Below are 22872 nucleotides of genomic sequence, written 5' to 3' on the forward strand. Positions count from 1 at the left end.
GTTTTTGTTGTTGTCGTTGTTTGTTTTCTAACCAGAGCACAGCTCAGCTCTGGTTTCTGGGGGTGCGGGGATTGAATTTGGGACTTTGGAGCCTCAGGCATTGAGAGTCTCTTTGCATAACCATTATGTTATCTACCCCCACTCAAGTAAGAAGCCTTGATTTGTCCCTGGCACTGCATTAAAACAGAAACTCAGCTTACCTGAATTTGAATAAATCACATTATTCGAAGACTTTTTTTGTTACACAGCTTTTTGTTGTTTTGTTTAAGGTTTCAGTTTGTGAAGTGTAGAGATAGCTCCCGGGTAGACCATGTACCTTAACATGATTAATTTCTCTTTTAATTCGTTGAGGCATTGGTTTTCCCTATTAACAAAACTTAAATAAGACCTTTAGATTGAATCAGCAGTTTCTGTGTTTGTCTATAACTGCATGGCATACATGTATTCCCAAGATCCTTTCAAGAAGTCCAAGAGGTCAAATAATAGCAATGAAATGTTTGTTTTATCCATTGTGCTTACTGTTATGTTGGTGATGTAAAAGCATTCCTTGGTAAAACTGCTGGCTGCTTTCAGTTCCAAACACTGGCACAGTATTAGGGCAGGGTAGGAAAAGTAATTAAGGGAATATCTGAAATCATCATAAAGTCAGCAAAACCAATAGGTTTAAGAAGTTAATCATAAATTAAACAAGATAAACCCAAACCTACAGAGCCAAACTTCCAACATGTTGAAATGAAAGCACAACACTTAATATCGATGGATAGCAATAGTACAGACTTCTCATTAGAAATTGTGGAAACTGGGTCAGGCGGTGGTGCAGTGGGATAAGCGCACATGGTGCACAGCGAAGGGACCGGCTTAAGGATCCCAATTCTAGCCCCTCACTCCCCACCTGCAGGGGTGTCGCTTCACAAGTGGTGAAGCAGATCTACAGGTGTCTATCTTTCTCTCCCCCTCTTTCTTCCCCTCCTCTCTCGATTTCTCTCTGTCCTATCCAACAACAGTGACAGCAATAACTAATATTAACAACAACACTAAGCAACACAAAGGGGGGAAAAGTTGTGGAAACTAAGATGAAATGATAGGTTTTTAAGAACAAAGAGAAAAAAAGCTGTTATCCCCAAACCCTGTATCCAAGGGGGGAAAAAACTTACTGTAGTGAGAAGGAAATCAAGATATTCTCAGATGAAAGAAAACATGAGAATATTTTGCCAGCAGATTTGTCCTAAAAGTACCACCACATGAAGTTCTGGTAAGAGAAGGAAACCTGGGAACATCAGAAATGAGGAACAGGCAAGTATAAATGTCTTAAATATATTCAGCTTAGGAGGTGGCACAGTGAATCAAGTGTTGGGCTCTCAAGCAAGAGGTCCAGCACTCAACCCCTGGCATTATTCCAGAATGATGCTCTGGTTCTCTTTCTCCATCCCTCTTTGTCTCTCTCATAAATAAGTATTTTTAAAGTGTTAAATGTGGTAGGCATTCCCTGCTTTGCTTTTCTGAAGTCTGTTTAACATTTGAAGCAAAAATAGTACACTCATGTATTTCTGAAGGTATGTAGAGGAAATGTTTAAGATAGCTAGCTCCAGTCAAGAGATGGTAAATTGATATCATTGAAAAGTTAGGCACATATAATGTAATATAAAGCATACAGAAAAATACACACAGAGGAAACTCGGATAAGAAACAACTATCAGGGCCAGGTGGTGGCACACCTGGTTAAGCACACAAATTATAGTGAGCAAGGACCCAGGTTCAAGCCCTTGGTCCCCACCTGCAGGGGAAAAGCTTCACAAGTGGTGAAGCAGGGCAGTAGGTGTCTCTCTGTTTTTCTCCTTCTCTATCTCCCTCTCCCCTCTCAATATCTCTCTGTCTCTATCCAATAAAACACCCCCACCCCCCATTAAATGAGTAGTGGGCATCTATCTGCTGGTACCACTCTTTCAACATAATACTGAAAGTCTACATATAAAACCCTAAGAGTAGTTGAGGAGTGGAATAGTGATAGAACTTTGGATTTTCATGCATAAAGTCCCACATTTGATCCCCAGCACCACATGTCAGTGTGCTGCTCTGGCCCCTCTCCTTTTTCTCCCTATCGGTATGTCATGAAATAAGTAAACTCTTTGAGGGAGGTGGAGAAAACTCAGCAGGGATTGAAGGCAGCACAGAAAAGCAAGGGGGTAGGTAGAGAAAAAAAAATGCTGAGATATCTACAAAAACTCAAGCCCTGAAGCTAATAACTGAGCTAAAGATTTTAAGATGTGAGATAGACATACAATAATCATAGTATTGGGTGCTTGGGGTATTGACAAATTTTAACTGTAAAATTAATAAGTATGATCATGTCAGGCCTCATTATGTAGTAGAAATTTTAAAATAGTGATCAGTATCTTTAAATATTTGTTAGATGAATTTGGCATATATGAGTGTAAATATAGTAGTGTATCAGGTTAGAGTTTTGTTAGTTTTTTCTTCCAAAAATTACTTGACAAGTAGGTGTGCTACTGATTTTTTTTTAAATTTATTTCTTTATTGGGGAATTAATGTTTTACATTCAACAGTAAATACAATAGTTTGTACATGCATAACATTCCCCAGTTTCCCATTTAACAAACAACCCCCACTATGTCATTTATCATCCTTCATGGACCTGTATTCTCCCCACCCACCCACTCCCACCCCAGAGTCTTTTACTTTGGTGCGATACGCCAATTACATTTCAGGTTCTACTTGTGTTTTCTTTTCTGATCTTGTTTTTCAACTTCTGCCTGAGAGTGAGATCATCCCATATTCATCCTTCTGTTTCAGACTTATTTCACATAACATGAATTTTTCAAGGTCCATCCAAGATCGGCTGAAAACGGTGAAGTCACCATTTTTTACAGCTGAGTAGTATTCCATTGTGTATATTTACCACAACTTGCTCAGCCACTCATCTGTTGTTGGACACCTGGGTTGCTTCCAGGTTTTGGCGATTACAAATTGTGCTGCCAAGAACATATGTGTACACAAATCTTTTTGGATGGATGTGTTGAGTTCCTTAGGATATATCCCCAGGAGAGGAATTGCAGGGTCATAGTAGGGTAGGTCCATTTCTAGCCTTTGGAGTGTTCTCCAGACTGTTCTCCACAGAGGTTGGACCAATTGACATTCCCACCAGCAGTGCAGGAGGGTTCCTTTGACCCCACACCCTCTCCAGCATTTGCTGCTGCTACTGATTTATATTAGAAAAACTAGTTCCTTTATAAAAATAATTTGCTGTCTTGATGGATATTCCTTCCATGTAAAAACATCATGACTAATCTTTATAGAGTTCTCACAAAATCCTTGTTGCCAAATTTGTTGGCTATAACTAAGGTCATGGTAATATATGTTGCTGGCAACTCATACTTCTGAGTTATAATGGCTTTTCCTTTTTCCTTCCTCTCTCTCTCTCTATATTTTTTTAAATTAATTCTAGGGTTTCCACACCTACACAATTCTGCTCCTGGCAGAAAGTGAGAAATGGGGTGGGGTGGGGAACAGAGAGAAGAAATGCCACAGCACAGCTTAACTGCTCATGAAACTTCCCCTGTGCAGGTGCTCCCATGTGGTGGCTGGGGGCTTCCCTCTGGGTCCTTGCACCTGGTAGGTAATGTGTGCACCAGGCTAGCTAGCCCCTGCCCTCTTTCCTTAACTTACCTGATTTCATACTGGCTTATAGAAAAAAAAAAGTTAAATGAGTTTTGAGACTTTTTTGTCTTTGTATCATCAGTATTTATTTATTTTATTCGTTTATTCAAAGCACTGCTCGGCTCTGGCATGTGGTAGTGCTGGGGATTGAACCTGGAAACTTGGTGCTTCAGGTATCAAAGGCTTTTTGCATAGCCACTACATTTACTCCCTAGCCCACTCAATAGTTTTTTTTTTTTTCCTTTTCTAAAGAGCCTCACTTGGGCATATGCATGCTGGGGATTGAATTTGGGACCTCACACTTGACCGTCTAGTGCTTTATCCACTGTGCCACCCCTGACTGCCAACAGTATGTTCTTCAAAAATTTTCTTAGCATGCAGGAACTTTGTTTTCTACCTGTTCTCCTCTCTCTTCTATATTTAAGTTACCACGCATCTTCACTAGTAGTCCAAAATTGGATACAGCAAGAGACCTCCCTTTAACTTAATCATTTTTTCCCTTGCCAAGGATTTTGCTGTGTGATTCTACCACTCCTAGTTGACTCCTACTTATGGTTTTTTTTCCCCGTGTTTTTCCAAATACAGGTGGGGAGGAGGATAGAAACACCATAGCACCTCTCCACCATTTGTGAAGCTTCCTGTGGGGGATTCACAGTACAGGCACTGAGCCCCACCAATAACCTTGGCAGAGATTAGCCAAAAAAAAAAAATATATATATATATATATTTTAAATGACCTAGGAAGCAGTATTTCCCCAAACATCCAGAAAAGAACTCAGCCTGGCTGACACCTGGATTATAGCCTTGTGATACCCTGGAGAGACTCCGTGCTGAACTTCAAGAAACTTATAGAAACTATTTGTTGTTTTAAGCTACCGTATTTGTGGTAGTCTGTCATATTAGAAAATGAAGCTGACGGGGGCAGGCCGGTAGCGCAGCAGATTAAGGGCACGTGGTGCATAGCGCAAGGACCAGCGTAAGGATCCCGGTTTGAGCTCCTGGCTACCCACCTGCAGAGGAGTCGCTTCACAGGCGGTGAAACAGGTCTATCTTTCTATCCCCTCTCTGTCTTCACCTTTGCTCTCAATTTCTCTCTGTCCTATCCAATAACGACGACAACAGCAATAATAGTAAAAGTAACACCGATAAACAACAAGGGCAACAAAAGGGAAAAAATGGCCTCCAGGAGCAGTGGATTCGTAGTGCAGGCACTGAGCCCCAGCAGTAAACCTGGAGGGAAAAAGAAAAAGAGAAAAAGAAAATGAAGCTGACATAGCAAATGTTGGTAAAGCTATGGACTGAGATGTTTATATATTTCTGGTGGGAACTCAAATGGTAGAACCAATTTAAAAAGTATTTGGAAAATTCCTAAGTTTAACAATCAGAAATAGATCATATCCACATAAGAGCTGTACATGTATGTCCACAGAAGCTTTTGTTGGCCCAAACAAAAAACAATCTAAATATTTATCAATTATCAAATGGATATGGTGTACCCAGACAATGGTGTACTACTCAGTAACGAATAGTACAAGATTACTGACACATACAATATGAATGATTCTCAAAAACAATATGTTAAAATCAAAGGATCCAGGTATAAAAAGTTAAATGCCACATGAAGCCATTAACAATGCTAGGAAAGGCAAAGTAGGATTTAATGAAATCTGGGCTACACAGAATGCAAACGTGGTGCCAGAAATGTTCCACATCTGGATTTTGCTTATAAAACTTTTGCTTTTATATAAAACTTATATACTTTTGCTAAGACACACTAGCAGCACACTTAAAGTACCTTAGTTTTATTATATGTAGGCTATATAAAGCTGATTTTTAAAATTCAGTGAGTCTTGAGTATAATGAAATTGCTTCATAGCACAGACTTAAGTTTCTAAGCAAGAAGCCAAAATCTCACCACTTTTTTTAATGAGCACTGCAGCTTCCTGCACATTTTCTTTCACAATACCAAAATTATATGATTTTTTAAAGATACATTTACATTTCAAGATGGGGAAGCACATGTTTTCCTTTACCTATTTATTTTACTAGAGCATCGCTCGGCTCTGACTTATGGTGATTGGGAAACTGAACCTGGGGCTTCAGAGCCTCAGTCATGAGAGTCTTTTGCATAAACACTGTGCTATCTCTCCCACCTTGGATTAAATTTAGAACAGGAGAAACCAGAAACTAATTATAGTACTCATGACTCTTCCTAGTCACCTTCTAAGATTTTACCATGAAGGCAGTTGTCTTGAATTTTAACATCCCTTCCTAGATTTGGCACTGTCTTAAATTACTGAAGGAAGAATTCTATAAGTACATGTAAAAACATGGATAGACTTGAGGAAATTGTTATAAGAAGCATTTTAAGAATCACGGGGAAAGGTCCAGTTGGTGATGCAACCAATTTCAAACCGGTGCTGGTCCTTGTGCTTCATGCCACATGTACTTAACCCACGGCACTACCGCCCAACTCTCAGGGGTTACACTTTTTATGAGCAGTGAAGGAGGTCTGTAGGTGTCCATCTACCTCTTAACCCCCACCCCTCTCAATTTCTCTGTCCTGTCAAATAAAAACGGGGAAAAACAAAAAAGGAGGGGCAGGGCACACCATGCAAAAACATCAGGAGAAGTGTCACAAACGGTAGAGCTCTGTGGTGTCTCTCTCCCCATTCCCGATCTGAGATTTTTTTAAAAAGTCTTCCAAAAAGAGTGAAATTGTGGAAATACAGAAAGGCCCCAGTGAAGGAAAAAAAAAGAAATCAGTGTGTTGGGATAGCTCGCTCTGCAGAGTGCATGCCTTGCCATGTCCAGTGCTTTGAGTTTGATACTCTGGCACCGCACTGGTATACCATGGAACCAGGATGAGTTTTTACAGATGGTGGGACAGTACTGTGGTAATGCTTTCCCATCTATCTGTCTGGGGCGTGGGATGGGGAAGATCAGCTCAGGGTCAGTGGAATTGTGCATGTACTGGCTGTGATGCTACATATAAACAATATAATTAGATTAAGACTTATTAGGAGAGTTGATAATCTTTTTTTTTTAATTTATTTCTTTATTGGGGAATTAATGTTTTACATTCAACAGTAAATACAATAGTTTGTACATGCATAACATTCCCCAGTTTCCCATTTAACAAACAACCCCCACTATGTCATTTATCATCCTTCATGGACCTGTATTCTCCCCACCCACCCACTCCCACCCCAGAGTCTTTTACTTTGGTGCGATACGCCAATTACATTTCAGGTTCTACTTGTGTTTTCTTTTCTGATCTTGTTTTTCAACTTCTGCCTGAGAGTGAGATCATCCCATATTCATCCTTCTGTTTCAGACTTATTTCACATAACATGAATTTTTCAAGGTCCATCCAAGATCGGCTGAAAACGGTGAAGTCACCATTTTTTACAGCTGAGTAGTATTCCATTGTGTATATTTACCACAACTTGCTCAGCCACTCATCTGTTGTTGGACACCTGGGTTGCTTCCAGGTTTTGGCGATTACAAATTGTGCTGCCAAGAACATATGTGTACACAAATCTTTTTGGATGGATGTGTTGAGTTCCTTAGGATATATCCCCAGGAGAGGAATTGCAGGGTCATAGTAGGGTAGGTCCATTTCTAGCCTTTGGAGAGTTCTCCAGACTGTTCTCCACAGAGGTTGGACCAATTGACATTCCCACCAGCAGTGCAGGAGGGTTCCTTTGACCCCACACCCTCTCCAGCATTTGCTGCTGTTACCTTTTCTGATGTATGACATTCTCACAGGAGTGAAGTGTGATATCTCATTGTTGTCTTGATTTGCATTTCCCTAACAATCAGAAACTTGGAACATTTTTTCATGTGTTTCTCGGCCTGTTGGATCTCTTTTGTGGTGAATATTCTGTCCATGTCCTCCCCCCATTTTTGGATGGGGTTATTTGTTGTCTTGTTGTTGAGTCTGGCAAGGTCTTTATATATGTTGGTTATTAAACTCTTATCTGATGTATGGCATGTAAAGATCTTCTCCCATTCTGTGAGGAGTCTCTTTGTTTGGGTAGTGGTTTCTTTTGCTGTGAAGAAGCTTTTTAATTTGATGTAGTCCCATAGGTTTATACTTGCCTTAGTCTTCTTTGTAATTGGATTTGTTTCACATGCTCCCAGAGGGATAGAGAATGGGAAAGCTATCAGGGGAGGGGGTGGGATATGGAGATTGGGTGGTGGGAATTGTGTGGAGTTGTACCCCTCCTACCCTATGGTTTTGTTAATTAATCCTTTCTTAAATAAAAAAAATTAAAAAAAATTTATACGGAAAAGAGTTCTGCCAATATTTTCCTCTAAGTATCTGATACTTTCTGGTCTAACATCCAAGTCCTTGATCCACTTGGAATTTACTTTTGTATTTGGTGAAATACAGTGGTTCAGTTTCATTCTTCTGCATGTTTCAACCCATTGTTTCCAACACCATTTGTTGAAGAGACTCTGCTTTCCCCGTTTAATAGTCTGGGCACCTTTGTCAAAGATTAGATGTCCATAGGTGTGGGGCCTCATTTCTGGGCTCTCAATTCTATTCCACTGGTCAGTGTGTCTATTCATGTTCCAGTACCAAGCAGTTTTGATGACAGCGGCCCTATAATACAGTTTGAAATCTGGGAGTGTGATGCCTCCGGTTCTGTTCTTTTTTCTCAAGATTGTTTTGGCAATTCTAGGTCTTTTCTGGTTCCAGATAAACATTTGTAGCATTTTTTTCTATTCTCCTAAAAAATGTACTTGGGATCTTGATGGGGATAGCATTAAATTTGTAGATGGCTCTGGGTAATATATTCATTTTGATGATGTTAATTCTTCCAACCCATGAACATGGGATATCTTTCTACTTCTTTGTGTCTTTTTCAATTTCTTTGAGTAGTGACTCATAGTTTTCAGTATACAAGTCTTTCACTTTTTTGGTTAGATTTACTCCTAGATATTTTATTGTTTTTGTTGCTATAGTAAAAGGAATTGATTTCTGGATTTCAATTTCTTCTAACTTAGTGTTTGCATAGAGGAATGCCACTGATTTTTGAATGTTAATTTTATAGCCTGACACTTTACTGTATTGCCTGATGATTTCCAAAATCCAGCTTCTTGCTGGATTCCTTAGGTTTTTCCATGTTTACTATCATGTCATCTGCAAATAAGGAGAGTTTGACTTCTTCTCTTCCAATCCGTATCCCTTTAATTCCTTGCTCCTGCCTGATTGCTATGGCAAGAAAGGAGAGTTGATATCTTAAATTCTAGTTACTAGTCAATTTGGGGGGTGGACAGAACCCATCAGTTCCTTTTGTGAGGTCCTGGATTCACTTACCAGCATTACATATTAACAAACAGGGCTCTGGCCTCCCTCTTATTAAAAAAAAAAAGTTTCAGTTGGGGAGACAGCATAATGGTTATGCTGTAGGTTTTCATGCCTGAGGCTCCAAGGTCCCAGGTTCAGTCCAAGCTCCACCATAAACCAGAGCTGAGCAGTGCTCAGTGTGTGTGTGTGTGTGTGTGTGTGTGTGTTATTAGAATAAATATTTATTTCCTTTTTGTTGCCCTTGTTTTTATTGTTGTTGTAGTTATTATTGTTGCTGTTATTGATAGGACAGAGAGAAATGGAGAGAAGAGGGGAAGACAGGGGGAGAGAAAGACAACTGCAGGCCTACTTCACCGCCTGTGAAGCGACCCTCCTGCAGGTGGGGAGCCGGGGCTCAAACCGGGATCCTTACGCCGATCCTTGGGCTTTGCGCTACTTGTGCTTAACCCGCTACGCTACCGCCCAACTCCCAAAATAAAATATTTTTAAAAGTTCACTTATTAAAGAACTTTAAGTTCTCATTTTAATTTTATTTTTCATAATGGTTACTATACAGCGTTAGCTACACATACACTTTAATTAAGCAAGGAGAACCTATAGCCAAATAAGACAAATGTCATCATTTAAAGTCTAATGTGATAAAAAATCCAAAAGTATTTTCAATGTTGTGCAGAAAGAAGTTTCTTTAGAAAGTGCTTATATTCTTACTAGTAATATACACCGAAACTGAACACCATAATTAGGTTTTAAAAAAACGTTTAAGTATCACTGAATAGTATGGACTTGAAGAAAAAGCTTTTAGGAGTCAAGTCAAACGTCTGTTTTCAACATTGCTCACTTAATTACTGTGCTTTTTTCCCCCCACTTTTGGGGAACATTTTCCCCTTCTCTCTGCCAACTCTCTATCACCCCCTTCCTTCTCAATTTCTGCTGTCTCTATCCAATAAATGAATAAAGATATTTTTTTTTAAAAGAAACTAATTATTTGGCAATATGTCAAGAATTAAAGATGCTAATTTACTAATTAAATTTTAAAACTTTTTATATACTTATTTTCCTTTTTGTTGCCCTTTTTTGTTGTAGTTATTGTTGTTGTAGTTATTATTGATGTCATCGTTGTTAGATAGGACAGAGAGAAATGGAGAGAGGAGGGGAAGACAGAGGGGGAGAGAAAGACACTTGTAAACTTTCCCCCTGCAGGTGGGGAGCCAGGGGCTCGAACTGGGATCACTTTGCGCCACCTGCACTTAACCTAGTTAAATTTACACAGAATAAGATATGTTTAGGAGTTTAAAAACCAGTCTGACTTTCTAGACTGTATTCAGTAACTTACTTGGGTATCTACATACACACATTCAAATGCTAAGCTATTGTATATTTATTACTAGACATGGTCAATGTTTGATAAATGGAATATAAATTACTTTTTTTTTTTTTCCTCTGGCGTGTGAGAGAGGAAAGAAATGAGAGACATTGTTAGAGTACTATGTCTCCATTTAAGCTGTCCTGTTTGTTTTTGTCTTGGGCTTGAAATCAAACTCAGTGCCTCACATATGCAAACTTTGTGCTCTACTTCTTAGTCACCTCCCCAGGCCTTATCACTAAACTATGAATCAATTTTCACTACTGTATGAAAAAAAGACCTACAGACATTTTTAAATGTTATCTTTTACTTCTTGTGAGTCTGTTACATTTGGAATTTTAACTGTAAAACTACTTCTGACTCTTAATAATTAAATGGTCTGATTTTTTTTTTTTCTTTTTCTTTTTCCTGTCTGGGGCATTTGATCTCCTTAGTCGTAGATCTGAAGAATTGTTAAATATAGACCTTGGGCCAGGTTTATAGTTTTCCTTGAATACTTTTTTCTTATCTTAGTATAGAAAGCAGGTATTTGATTTTTTTTTTTTTTTTTGCCTCCAGGGTTATCACTGGAGCTCATTGCCTGTACTACAAATCTACTGCTTCTGGAGGCCATTTTTTCCCTTTTGTTGCACTTGTTGTTTATCGATGTTGTTACTACTATTGTCGTCGTTGTTGGATAGGACAGAGAGAAATTGAGAGAGGAGGGGAAGACAGGGGGAGAAAAAGATAGACACCTGCAGACGTGCTTCACTGCCTGTGAAGCGACTCCCCGGCAGATGGGAAGCCGGGGGCTCAAACCGGGATCCTTATGCTGGTCCTTGCGCTTTGTGCCACATGTGCTTAATCCGCTGTGCTACCACCCGGCCCCTAGGTATTTGATTTTATATATTTTTTTATTAACTAGTAGTTCAGATAAATTAGTGTTGTAAGACTTGTCATGAAACAAAAATTGAGAGTCCTGTTCTGAAGCAAAAGAAATCTTACTCTGAGCTCTACCTTAAAATGAGTTCTCCCAACAAGCTGTTAGATCATTGACCATCATTGATCATCAACCAGTGTGTTGAAAACTGATACCACGTTTAGGATATTTAAAATAATTTTTGTCACATGTCTATATTAGTCTTCAGTAGCAAAGTCACACCTCATATGTGAGTCCACAACTCTTATCATACTGTATTTTGTATGCTTTAAGTTCATATAATCTAGACATATTAGTTTATGTCCCTATATTGTGTCACTTAAAATACTTTAATCTTTTAATGAAATTTGTGCCAATTTTGTGACTAATTATACTTTCTTTTCACCAGGGAAATGAGGCAAGTTATCCCTTGGAAATGTGCTCACACTGTAAGTCAAATATTCTTATTATCAAGAATTTCTTGTATCTGCATTACTGTATTTATTATATTTTTATATATGTATCATTTACCTCTACATATCTGTATGGAAAAATTAACTATTTAAAATGGATGGTTAACTTGACTTAAATAGACTTAATTTATCACAGTAGACAGTGCCTTGTTATAAACCTCATAATGTCTTTAAGTTACAAATATTTACACATGCTCTTACTTACAAATAAGCTCCGAACCTAAGTGGCTTAACAAAAGAGAAAATTTTCAAGTTGACATTTCATGTAAACAGTTAATTTATATATCTTGGTGTTTACATAAAGTGCCTATTAAATGCAAACCATTGGTAGAGCAAGTAACTATTGCAATAAATCTATGGAGAAGGTGAACTATAAAAACATGGATGAGTTCCCCAATAAAGAAATAAATTAAAAAAAAACATGGATGAGTAGGCTATTTCTGAGTGAACTAGACAGCATAATAAGTCATAAGAAAATGGCTAGGTTAGCGAGCAGGAGGTAGCGTACTCTGTAGTCCACATATACTTTAATGGTCTAAGGATGTATTGGGTTTGGAGCCCAAGCCTCTCCATGGGAGCACCATGCAAATGGGAAGCTTCATGAGTACTGTGGTGTTTCTTCTTCTCTTTGTGTTTTTCCCTCTGTCTAGAAAAACAAACTCTCTAGAAGTGGTAGAGTCACACAGGTATGAAGCCTTAGTAGCCAAAAAAATGACTAAGAAATACTTGATTCAAGGGGGTTGGGTGGTGGCACACCTGTTTGAGCGCACATGTTACTGTGCACAAGGGCTCAGGTTCAACCCTCTAGTCCCCACCTGCAGGGGGAAAGCTTCATGAGTGGTGAAGCAGGGCTGCAGGTGTCTCTGTCTCTCTCCCTGTCTATCACTCTCTTCCCTCTCAATTTCTGGCTGTCTCTATCCAATATATAAACAAAGATAATAAAAACAATAAAATTTTTAAAAAAGAAATACTTGATTCAAAGAACAGCATGGGAACTAAAATAAAAGTTTTAACATCTTGTGTGGAAGGGCAATGTCTGGGAACAAAGGGCCATTTTATTTAAAATCATAATCTTATATGATGAAGGAGACTCGTGGTGGTACTCCTGATTGAGCATGTATGTTACATGTTACAGTGAGATGATCTACAGTTTTTTGTCTGTTTCATACATGAAGTTACAAAAAAAAATTCAGTGACTTTTTTTTTCCAACCTAAAAGTTATTTTGATTTCTCATTTATTTCTTTTTCTGTTTTCTTTATTTGAGAATGGCTTAATTCCATCTTTTCAGTGATGTGTTCTAAAGAGTATTTTATTTACAAATTTTCATTCTTCCTCTCAGAAGTCTTTGGATATTGATTATATTTGATGTTAGATTATAATCTTGTTAATATTGGTAAAAAAGCATTTTGGATATGAAAGGTAATGCTTCAGAACATTCCTACCTCATTATAAAATATTTCGGCATTACTTTTGAAATCCACTTGTACATTTATTATTTATTTGCTTTTTTAAACAGCTTTTTAAAAAATATGTATTTTTTTTATTGGATAAAGACAGAGAAATCAATAAGGAAGTGATAGATACACCTGCAGTACTGCTCTACCATTCACGAAGCTTTCCATCTGTAAGTGGGGAACTGGTGATTTGAACCCAGGTCCCTGTGCATTTGTTTGTTATAGGTTAAAGTCTAAATAAATGTATGGTATTTTATCTTAAACAATCTGCCAGTTATTACTTATTGTTAACTTAGTAATAATGAACATTAATTTATTTCTATTAGTTTGCCTATTAGAAGATAATCTGCATTCTTTCAGTAAAGCATTATAGCAGAGTAATTAAGAATTGCAAATTTTTTCTAAAAATTTCCAGAGGACTGATTTCTTATCCACAAAGTGGTCTTTGTAAGTCACCAAAGTGCTATACCATACTTTGGTGACTTTTTCTTTTATATTCCAGTCCATTTAACTCAGTAATCTATATCCCACATCCAAGTAGCTGTAGAACACTAATGCATTTTTAGGTATTGTTTACTCACTGCCCCAAGTTGTGTACCATCTGCTTATGAAAAATGAGACGTTGGGCTATTAATAAAAAAAGAAAATGGGTAGTGCGTAGAAAGTATTGCAGTGTTAGACTCTTAAGCATGAGGTGCCAAAGTTTGACCTCTGGTGTTTCGTGTGCCAGAGTGATGTTCTGGTTCATTGTTCTCCCTCCTTGTTGATAGATTAAGCTTTGAGAAACTAAAATTAAAAAAAAAAATTACCCACAGGGGCTCAGTGGTGGCACACCTGGTAAAGTGCATACATTACAGTGCTCAAGGTCCTGGGTTCAAGCCCCCAGTCCTCACGTGCAGGGAGAAAGCTTTATGAGTGGGGAAGCAATGCTGCAGGGGTTTCTTTTTCTCTTTCCCTCTTCTCTCTAAATTTCTGACAGTCTCTACTCAATAAAATATAATAAAAAATTTTAATTATAAAATTTAAAAAATTACCAGCCATAATCCAAATTCCTGGAGAAAATAGAAGCTAGCATTACATTTATAGCTATATGTACCAAAGACATTGTAGAGAACTTTAGGCTGGTATTCACCATGGATATAGATGCGAAAATCCTTAAGTATTTTCGATTTAAACCCAAGAATATGTAAAGAAGATACTAAGATATGACCCTGTGGATGATCACAGGAGTATTCTCTTTTTAAAAAATTTTATTTACTTACTAGATAGAGACAGAAGTTGAAAGGGGAGGGGGAAAGAGTGAACCTTGGTCCTTGTACCCTGTAATGTGTGCGCTTAACCAGATAGGCCACCACCTAGACCCCTGCTTTTTTTTTAACTAAAAAAAAAATCATTGTAACATACTATACTGACAAAGTAAAAGAGAGAAAGAGCTGTCACAATGTAGTCATTGTTTTAGTGAGGTTCATTTTATTGCTATTTAGACCTTTTGCAATTTGTGGCAACCCTGTTCAAACAAGTCTAGTCATTTTCTTAAGAGCCTGTACTCACCTAGTATCTCTTTACCATGTTTAAGGTATATGCATTGTTCTTTTAGGTATAATGTTATTGCACACTAATTGACTTTCGTATATTCATAACATAACATAAATTGGTAAACCAGAAAAATTTGTGTGTGTGATTAGCTGTATTGTGATATTTTTTGATCAGCATAGTCTGGAGCTAAGCTTGCAATATTTTTCTGATGTGCCTATGGATATAATGAGTATTTATTTATTTATTTTAATTTCTTTATTGGGGAATTAATGTTTTACATTCAACAGTAACTAGTATTTATTTGACTTACGTATATTCTTAACTTTATTTCTGATAGTCCTAAATAAAAAAAGGGGGAGATATTATTAGAATGAATACTCTTAGCAAATTAAGATTAGAAGGGAACTCCCTCAGGCATCATAAAGAGAGCCTGCAAAAGCTTTAAATTAGCATTATACTATGGATTTAACAGTGGGGGAAAAAATCTTTTCTACTTAAGTTTGGAGGAAAAACTTTCATTCTGACCAGCTATAGTCAGAGTAGTAGAAATCCTAGTCAGTAAGAGAAATATCATTCAGATTGTAAGGGGAAAGAATAAAATTGTCTTTTCTCAGATGATATGGTTGTGCATATACCACTCCCTATTTCTAGTTACTAGGAATAATAATTAAATTTAGCAAGGTTGTAGGATTCAAAGACAACGTATTTGTTGATTCAGTTTTTATTAATTTCTGTATAGTAGCATTGAAAAAGATTGACAAAAATGCCAAGTACATAGTACAATAAAAATCTGAAATATTCAGGTTTAGATGTAGCCAAATATATATGTTAGCTCTGCATCCTGAACTGTAAAACATTACTGCAAGAATCTTAAGTAATGAAAAGAAATACCACATTCACATGGGAAGATTTGATACTGGCTAAGGTGTCAGGTTTACTTAGAATGATGGATAGATTCAAGACAAGTCTAGGGGGCTGGGTGGTGCACCTGGTAGAACATACATATCACTACACTCAGGGACCTAAGTTCAAGTCCCCAGTCCCCAGTGAGCATGCTTGGTTAGTAGTAAAGCAGTGCTCCAAGTGTCTTTTTCTCTCTCCCTCTCTATCTCTCCCTTCCCTCTCAATTTCTCTCTTTAAAATACAAATAAAAATAAATAAAATAAGATCAGCAGGGCTGGGTGGTGGCACGCCTGGTTGAGTGCACATGTTATAATGCACAAGGACGCTAGTTCAAGCCCCCAGTCCCCACCTGCAGGGAGAAAGCTTCATGAGTGGTGAAGCAGGGCTGCAGGTGTCTCTCTGTCTCCCTCTCTATCTCCCTATTCCCTCTCAATATCTGGCTGTCTCTATCCAATAAATAAATAAATTTTAAAAAGTTAAAAATAAAAAAACACATACAAGCCCAGCCTATTTCTAAGCAGGCTCAAAGTGAAAATTACAAAGCTGGTTGCTAATTCTATATGGAAATAGATCTTGGAAGAGTCAGACTAATTTCAAAAAAGAGCAAGGTATGAAAACAGTGATTCCTGTTATAAAGGTAATATTGGCATAAGATAGGTAAACAAATCAGTGGAACCTGTCTACACATACACACATCTATTTTTTAAATTTTATTTTTATTGAAGAAATATTGTTTTACTTTTTAAATATTTATTTATTTTCCCATTTGTTGCCCTTGTTGTTTTTCATTGTTGTAGAAATATTGTTTTATAAGGCTTGTTTCACGAGTACTTCTTTTTCCTTTTTATTAAAGATGTAACAGTTTCAAAAATTAGTAGATTTCAGAGGAAATAAAGTCACTGAATTTTTTTTGTAGCTTCCTCATGTATGAAACAGACAAGTAACTGTAGATCATCTCACTGTAACATGTAACATGCTCAACCAGGAGTACCACCATGAGTCCCCTTCATCATATAATATTATGATTTTAAATAAAATGGCCCTTTGTTCCCAGACATTGCCCTTCCACACAAGATGTTAGAGTGAGAGTCTCTTTGTATAACCATTATGCTATCTGCCCCTGCCCATTGAAGAATTTTTTTTTTTTTTTTTATAACACCAGAGCACTGCTCAGCTCTGGTTTATGGTGGTGTTGGGGATTGAACCTGGGACTCCCGGAGCCTCAGGCATGACAGTCTCTTTGCATAACCATTATGCTATCTACCCCCACCTGAAGAATTTTTTAAAAGAACAAAAATATGCGAACAGTAATTTAACAAAGGAGGATATATATATATGCCACTCATTACTTAAAAATGTTCAAGATCACTAGTTCTTAAGAGAAGTACACATTAAAACTGAAATTCATAGCTGTTGCCACCCACTAGAATGGCTAAACTTCAGAAGAGCAACAGTGCCACATGTTAGTTACTAAGAACTACTTAAATGTGCCTCTGAAATTCTTCTATATTGCTGATGAGCACAAAATGGTATATCCCATCTTGAAAAACTCTTTGGCAGTTTTTGGAAGTTAAACATATGTTTACCATATGACCCAGCAATTCCAGTAAAACATTTATTTATAAAAACAACAACAACTTAGGAATATGTGTCACAGCTTTATTCCTAATAGTCTTAAACAGGAAGCAACAGGACTTATCAGCAGATAACTGTTTAAACAAATTGTGGTGTAGCCATACAATGGATGGACTGTACTACTCTGCAATAAAAGGAAACAAACTACTGACATATGAAGTAAGTTGGATTAATGACAAAAACGGGAGAGAAGATAGACATAGAGTACACAGTGTATATTTCCTTTTATATGACATTCTGGGCAGAATTTAGTTAGAAAAAAACAGAACAGTGTTGGAGGAATCTGTGTGACTGCCTGCAAATTGTCTAAGGGAACATTTTGAGATGACAGAAAATACTCATATGATTATAGTGCTCTTACATAAGTATGCACTTCTCAAAAACCTGTAGAACTCTATTTTTTTTTATTAATGCATTTTTGGAGTGTCAGTTATTTCTCAAAGGTAGTCAAAATTTCTTTTTAGCTGCTGGGAGGGGATAACAGTGAATAGTGTTGGACCCTCAGCTTGACATCCCAAACTTGAACCAAGTATTTTGATCACTACTTGGCAGTTCTTTGGCTGGTGCTCATGTCTACCCTCTACATGTTTGACAATCAAACTGCATAAGAACTATGGTCTAGGGAGTTAGGTTAAGCGCACGTGGCGCAAAGCACAAGGACCGGCGTAAGGATCCGGGTTCGAGCCCTGGCTCCCCACCTGCAGGGGAGTCGCTTCTCCAGCGGTGAAGCAGGTCTGCAGGTGTCTGTCTTTCTCTCCCCCTCTGTCTTCCCCTCCTCCATTTCTCTCTGTCCTATCCAACAATGACATCAGTAATAACTACAACAAAAATGAAAAACAACAAGGGAACAAAAGGGAAAATAAATACATTAGTTAAAAAAAAAAGGAGTCAGGCGGTAGCGCAGCAGGTTAAGCGCATGTGGTGCAAAGAGCAAGGACCGGCCTAAGGATCTGGGTACGAGCCCCGACTCCCCACCTGTAGTGGAGTCGATTCACAAGCAGTGAAGCAGGTCTGCAGGTGTCTGTCTTTCTCTCCCCCTTTCTGTCTTCCCCTTCTCTCTCTATTTCTCTCTGTCCTATCCAACAACGATGACATCAATAACAATAATAACTACAACAATAAAAAACAAGGGCAACAAAAGGGAATAAATAAATATTTAAAAAATTAAAACAAAAAAAGAATAATGGTCTAAAACTACCAAAAGCATGTGTTACCCCCTAGAAGAAGTTTCTTACATACCTCTAAAACCTAGGACTTTTGAGTGAGTATTTCATTTATGAGAAAAGGTAGTACAAATGTTTGGTGTCTGTGTCCTTTTTTTGTTCTTTTGATTTGAGTTAGGGCACTGAGGTAGATAGCTTAATGGCTATGCACACAGACTCTCATATCTGAGGCTCTACAAAGTCCCAGGTTCAATCCTCTGCACCACCCTAAGTCAGAGCTGAGCAGTGCTCTGGTAGAAAGCAATAATAAATAATTAAGAACTTACCAACCATACTTTGGGTTGGAGATCTTTATTCTGTTGTTAAACTCTCCCATGCAGAATATTAACCAGCCGGTCTATAATAAGGTCATTATAAAATTTCTGTGTTTTTATTTTTTGAGTGCTGAAGAACCTTTCATTGTAGCTGGGACTACTGTGCCCCCTGGTGGTTTTTATTTATTTGAGGCAGCATGAAAATAGAGTCACTTTTATAGAAAATGAAGTTTATAGGAGTTTGAAACCATTAAATCTTTATATTGAGAAAAAATAACCCATTGGGGTGGGGAATATGCACATAAAGTATGAGCCCCTGGCCACCATGTGGGAGCACTATACAAAGGAGAAGCTTCGTGAACAGTGGTGTACTGGGGGAGCTGTAGAAGTGATCCAATACATACTCCTCCACAGGTAATTTTATCATATTTGATGACTCCAGAACAATTCTAAAAGAGATTCTGAGGTCACTTATTCAAACAATATTTTCAAATAATAATTTCACAAAATCTTCATTTTGTGATAAAGTTCTAAATATCCTGCCATATGAAAGAGATGGGGGAAATCTTTTTTTTTTCTTGCCTCCAGGGTTGTTGCTGGGGCTCTGGAATTCACTGCTCCTGGAGGCTATTTTTTCCCCTTTTGTTGCCCTTGTTGTTTTATGGTTGTTCTGGTTATTACTGTTATTGATGTCATTGTTGGATAGGACAGAGAGAAATGGAGAGAGGAGAAGAAGACAGAGAAGGGCAGGGAAAGCAACCAGCGCCCCCCCCCCCCTTTTTGCTGGTGGGGATCCTTATGCTAGTCTGTAAGCTTTGTGCCACGCACACTTAATCTGCTGCGCTACCACCCGCCCCCCCCCATTGTTTTTATCTTTGTTTTTTTGTTGTTGTTTGTTTGCTTTTTTAGATAGGGATAGGCAAAGACTGAAAGAGAAGCTTTCCTTCAATGTAGTAGGGGCTGGACTTGAACCTGGATTGCACCCATGACAAAGTAATGCATTAAGTGAACTTTTTCACCCACTATTTGTGTTTGAAATGTTGGCCTGGAGCACTGAAACACTGGTGAAAACAGAAAGGAAGGAAGGAAGGCAGGCAGGCAGGCAGGCAGGCAGGCAGGCAGGAAGTCCTCCCAAAGGTATCCATACAAAAAGTAGAAAAATAACATTGGTTTCAACTTGGCAAAACATATGAAAAAGATTCTGAGTCAAAAGTGGGTGAGGCTTGTTTTTTTTTTTTGTTCCCTTGTCCTTGTGTTTTAAGAGGAAGTATGGATCCAAGCAGTAGAAAAAAATGTAAATGTTGGTGGCAAAAGTTGGAATTTATTCTTATTTAACTTGTTCTGAGTGCAGATCTGAAACATTTAGTGGTATTGGCAGAATGATTTTGATCTCTTTTTGAGATCTGGAACTAACTTGTAGGAGATTGGTAGATCCTGATATTTTAAGAAGTGAGACCCACTTCATACCTTAAAATATATGTAATCATGTACCACACCTAGTCTACAGTGCTCATAAAAAGACAGAAATGCTAAGTATCTGCATCTTTGGTGATAGTAATGATCAATTAGTTTACTGTGTTACAAACGTAAAAAAAATAGTATCTTCTATTTCTTTCAGAAATAGCAAGCTTTCGGCTTGCTTTAGATCTTGACTCTAAAAAAAATAAATAATTCATGATACTGTCCAAGCTAGCCATTTAAAAATATTATCATTATGTAGCTACAGACTATTCCAGTTTTTTTAAAAATTAATCTCAACTAGATAATAAGTACTGAGTAATCTAGTTTGTGTTTTAGTCATTATTGTGATACAAGCAGGCCAGAAGGAAGTGAGAGAAGGAAATAACTGGACAATGAGAGACTAGATATAGCCTCCTTAAGCTACCTACACCAGCTTACTAAACTCAAGGTGAGTTTTGTCACCATTCTCACTCAAGTGAGAATGGTGACAAATAGGGGAAAAAAACCCTGATAGAACTCAGTTTCTCTTGAGTCATACTTCAGGGCTATTATTATTATTAATTTTGTCTCCTGGGTTATCGCTGGGGTTTGGTGCCTGCACTATGAATCCACTGCTCCTGGAGGCCATTTCCTCCCCATTTTTGTTGCCCTTGTTATTGTTGTTATTGCTGTTGTTGTTGAATAGGACAGAGAGAAATCGAGAGAGGAGGGGAAGACGGGGAGAGAATGATAGACACCTGCAGCAGACCTGCTTCACTGCTTGTGAAGCAACCCTTGAGAGACTTTTTAAAATGCCAGTTATTGTGGTCCGGGAGATGGTGCAATGGCAAAGGCACTAGACTCTCAAGCATGAGGTCCTGAGTTCAGTCCCCAGTAGCACATGTACCAGAGTGATGGCTGGTTCTTTCTATCCTCCTATCTTTCTCATGAGTAAATAAATAAATTTATTTTTAAAAAAATTGCCAGTTACTGTCAAGTCAAATGTGGTGCTGGCTTATTACTTCTACCTTTGAGGGAAGTTTTTAATTAATTTATTTATTTAAGAAAGGAAACATTAACAAAATCATAGGATAGGGGCTACACTCCACACAATTCCCGCCACCCAATCTCCATATCCCATCCCCTCCCCAATAGCTTTCCCATTCTCTATCCCTCTGGGCGCATGGACCCAGGGTCCTTGTGGGTTGCAGAGGGTGGCTCATTACTTCTACCTTTGAGGGAAGTTTTAACGGCTCATCCAGAATAGGCACTATTATTTAAAGCAAAAGAAAGTGAATTTTAAATACTTTAAGCTTGTTTTTTAGGAGCAAGTTAATGATTCTCACTAAGTGCAAGATATACAGAAAATGTACATTTTTTAACTGAGAAAAAATTTATTGGAGTGGAGAGTTCAGGGAAGGACTTTCTAGCAGAGGATTTATAGGGAAATAGACACTTAACTGAAGAAATGACTCAACTTGTAGAACACTGGGCTTGAATGTCTGAGGTTTTCTTAGCCATCCTTTATATCCAATTCCTCATCACCATTTCTGGTGTGTGTTGGAAAGGAAAGTTAAGATAGAGAATAAACAATGTTGGGGGTGGGGTGGGGGATGTAGATAGCATAATGGTTATGCAAAGAGACTCTCATGTCTGAGGCTCTGAAGTCCCAGGTTCAGTCTCCTATACCACTGTAAACCAGAACTGAGCAGTGCTCCAGTAAAAAATAATAATAATAATAATTAGGGGGCTAGGCTATAGTGCAGTGTTTTAAATGCACATGGTGTGAAATGCAAGGACTGGCTTAAGGATTCTGGTTAAAGCTCCTGGCCCCCCACCTGCAGGGGGGTCGCTTCATAAGTAGTGAAGCAGGTCTGCAGGTGTATGTCCGTGTGTCGTGCCCCCCCCGCCATTTCTCTCTGTCCTATCCTATACAACAACGATAAACAACAATGGCAACCAAAAACGGCCACCAAGAGCAGTGGATTCATCCGAGCCCCAGCGATAACCCTGGAGGCAAAAAATAAATAAGTAAAATAAAATAATAAATTAAAAAAAAGTCTTTTAAAAAATGAAAATAAACAATGTATGGTACCTGAATAAAGTGAATCCCAAGTGTGGAGAAGTCTATCTTTAGTAAAATTAAAATCTATGCACTTTGAGAAACGGTTCTGGAAAAGGTTTGCTGTGTGCTTGTCTGGTTAATTAAGTAGATTCTTTTAAATATTGATGGCACTTTGATCAGTAGGTTTTAAATCCAAAGCACTTAAAAGTAATACCTTTTAACGTATCTGTGGATCACTATGTGCAACATACAGAACACCAACACAAAAGTCATGGATAGCGCAAGGACTGGCATAAGGATCTGGGTTGGAGCGGATCCACCTGCAGGGGAGTTGCTTCACAAGTGGTGAAGCACGTCTGCAGGTGTCTAAATATTTTTTTAAAAAGCCATGGACTTTGGTCTGAATTGAGGGTGACATGTAAATAAATAAGTGAATAATAACATTCGTTGTACTTGCTAGTTTCTTTCTATTAAGAGTAAGGGTTAAGGAGGTTGGGCAGTAGTGCAGCGGGTTAAGTGCACATGGCATGAAACTCAAGGACCGGTGTAAGGATCTGGGTTTGAGCCCTCGGCTCCCCACCTGCAGGGGGGTCGCTTCACAGGTGGTGAAGCAGGTCTGCAGGTGTTTATCT

General features: G+C 38.1%; 1 protein-coding gene across 1 annotated transcript in view; it reads left to right on the forward strand.

Annotated features, from left to right (window-relative positions):
* The window catches only part of PPP3R1 (protein phosphatase 3 regulatory subunit B, alpha), a 53115-nt gene that overhangs the window by 16369 nt on the left and 13874 nt on the right, over nucleotides 1-22872 (forward strand). Inside the window, exon 2 of the mRNA XM_060187176.1 lies at nucleotides 11666-11705. Coding sequence (XP_060043159.1) covers nucleotides 11666-11705 — 40 coding nt within the window. The remainder of the gene's footprint in view (nucleotides 1-11665; nucleotides 11706-22872) is intronic.

The sequence above is a fragment of the Erinaceus europaeus genome, chromosome 3, assembly GCF_950295315.1.
Source record: "Erinaceus europaeus chromosome 3, mEriEur2.1, whole genome shotgun sequence".
Classification (NCBI taxonomy): domain Eukaryota; kingdom Metazoa; phylum Chordata; class Mammalia; order Eulipotyphla; family Erinaceidae; genus Erinaceus; species Erinaceus europaeus.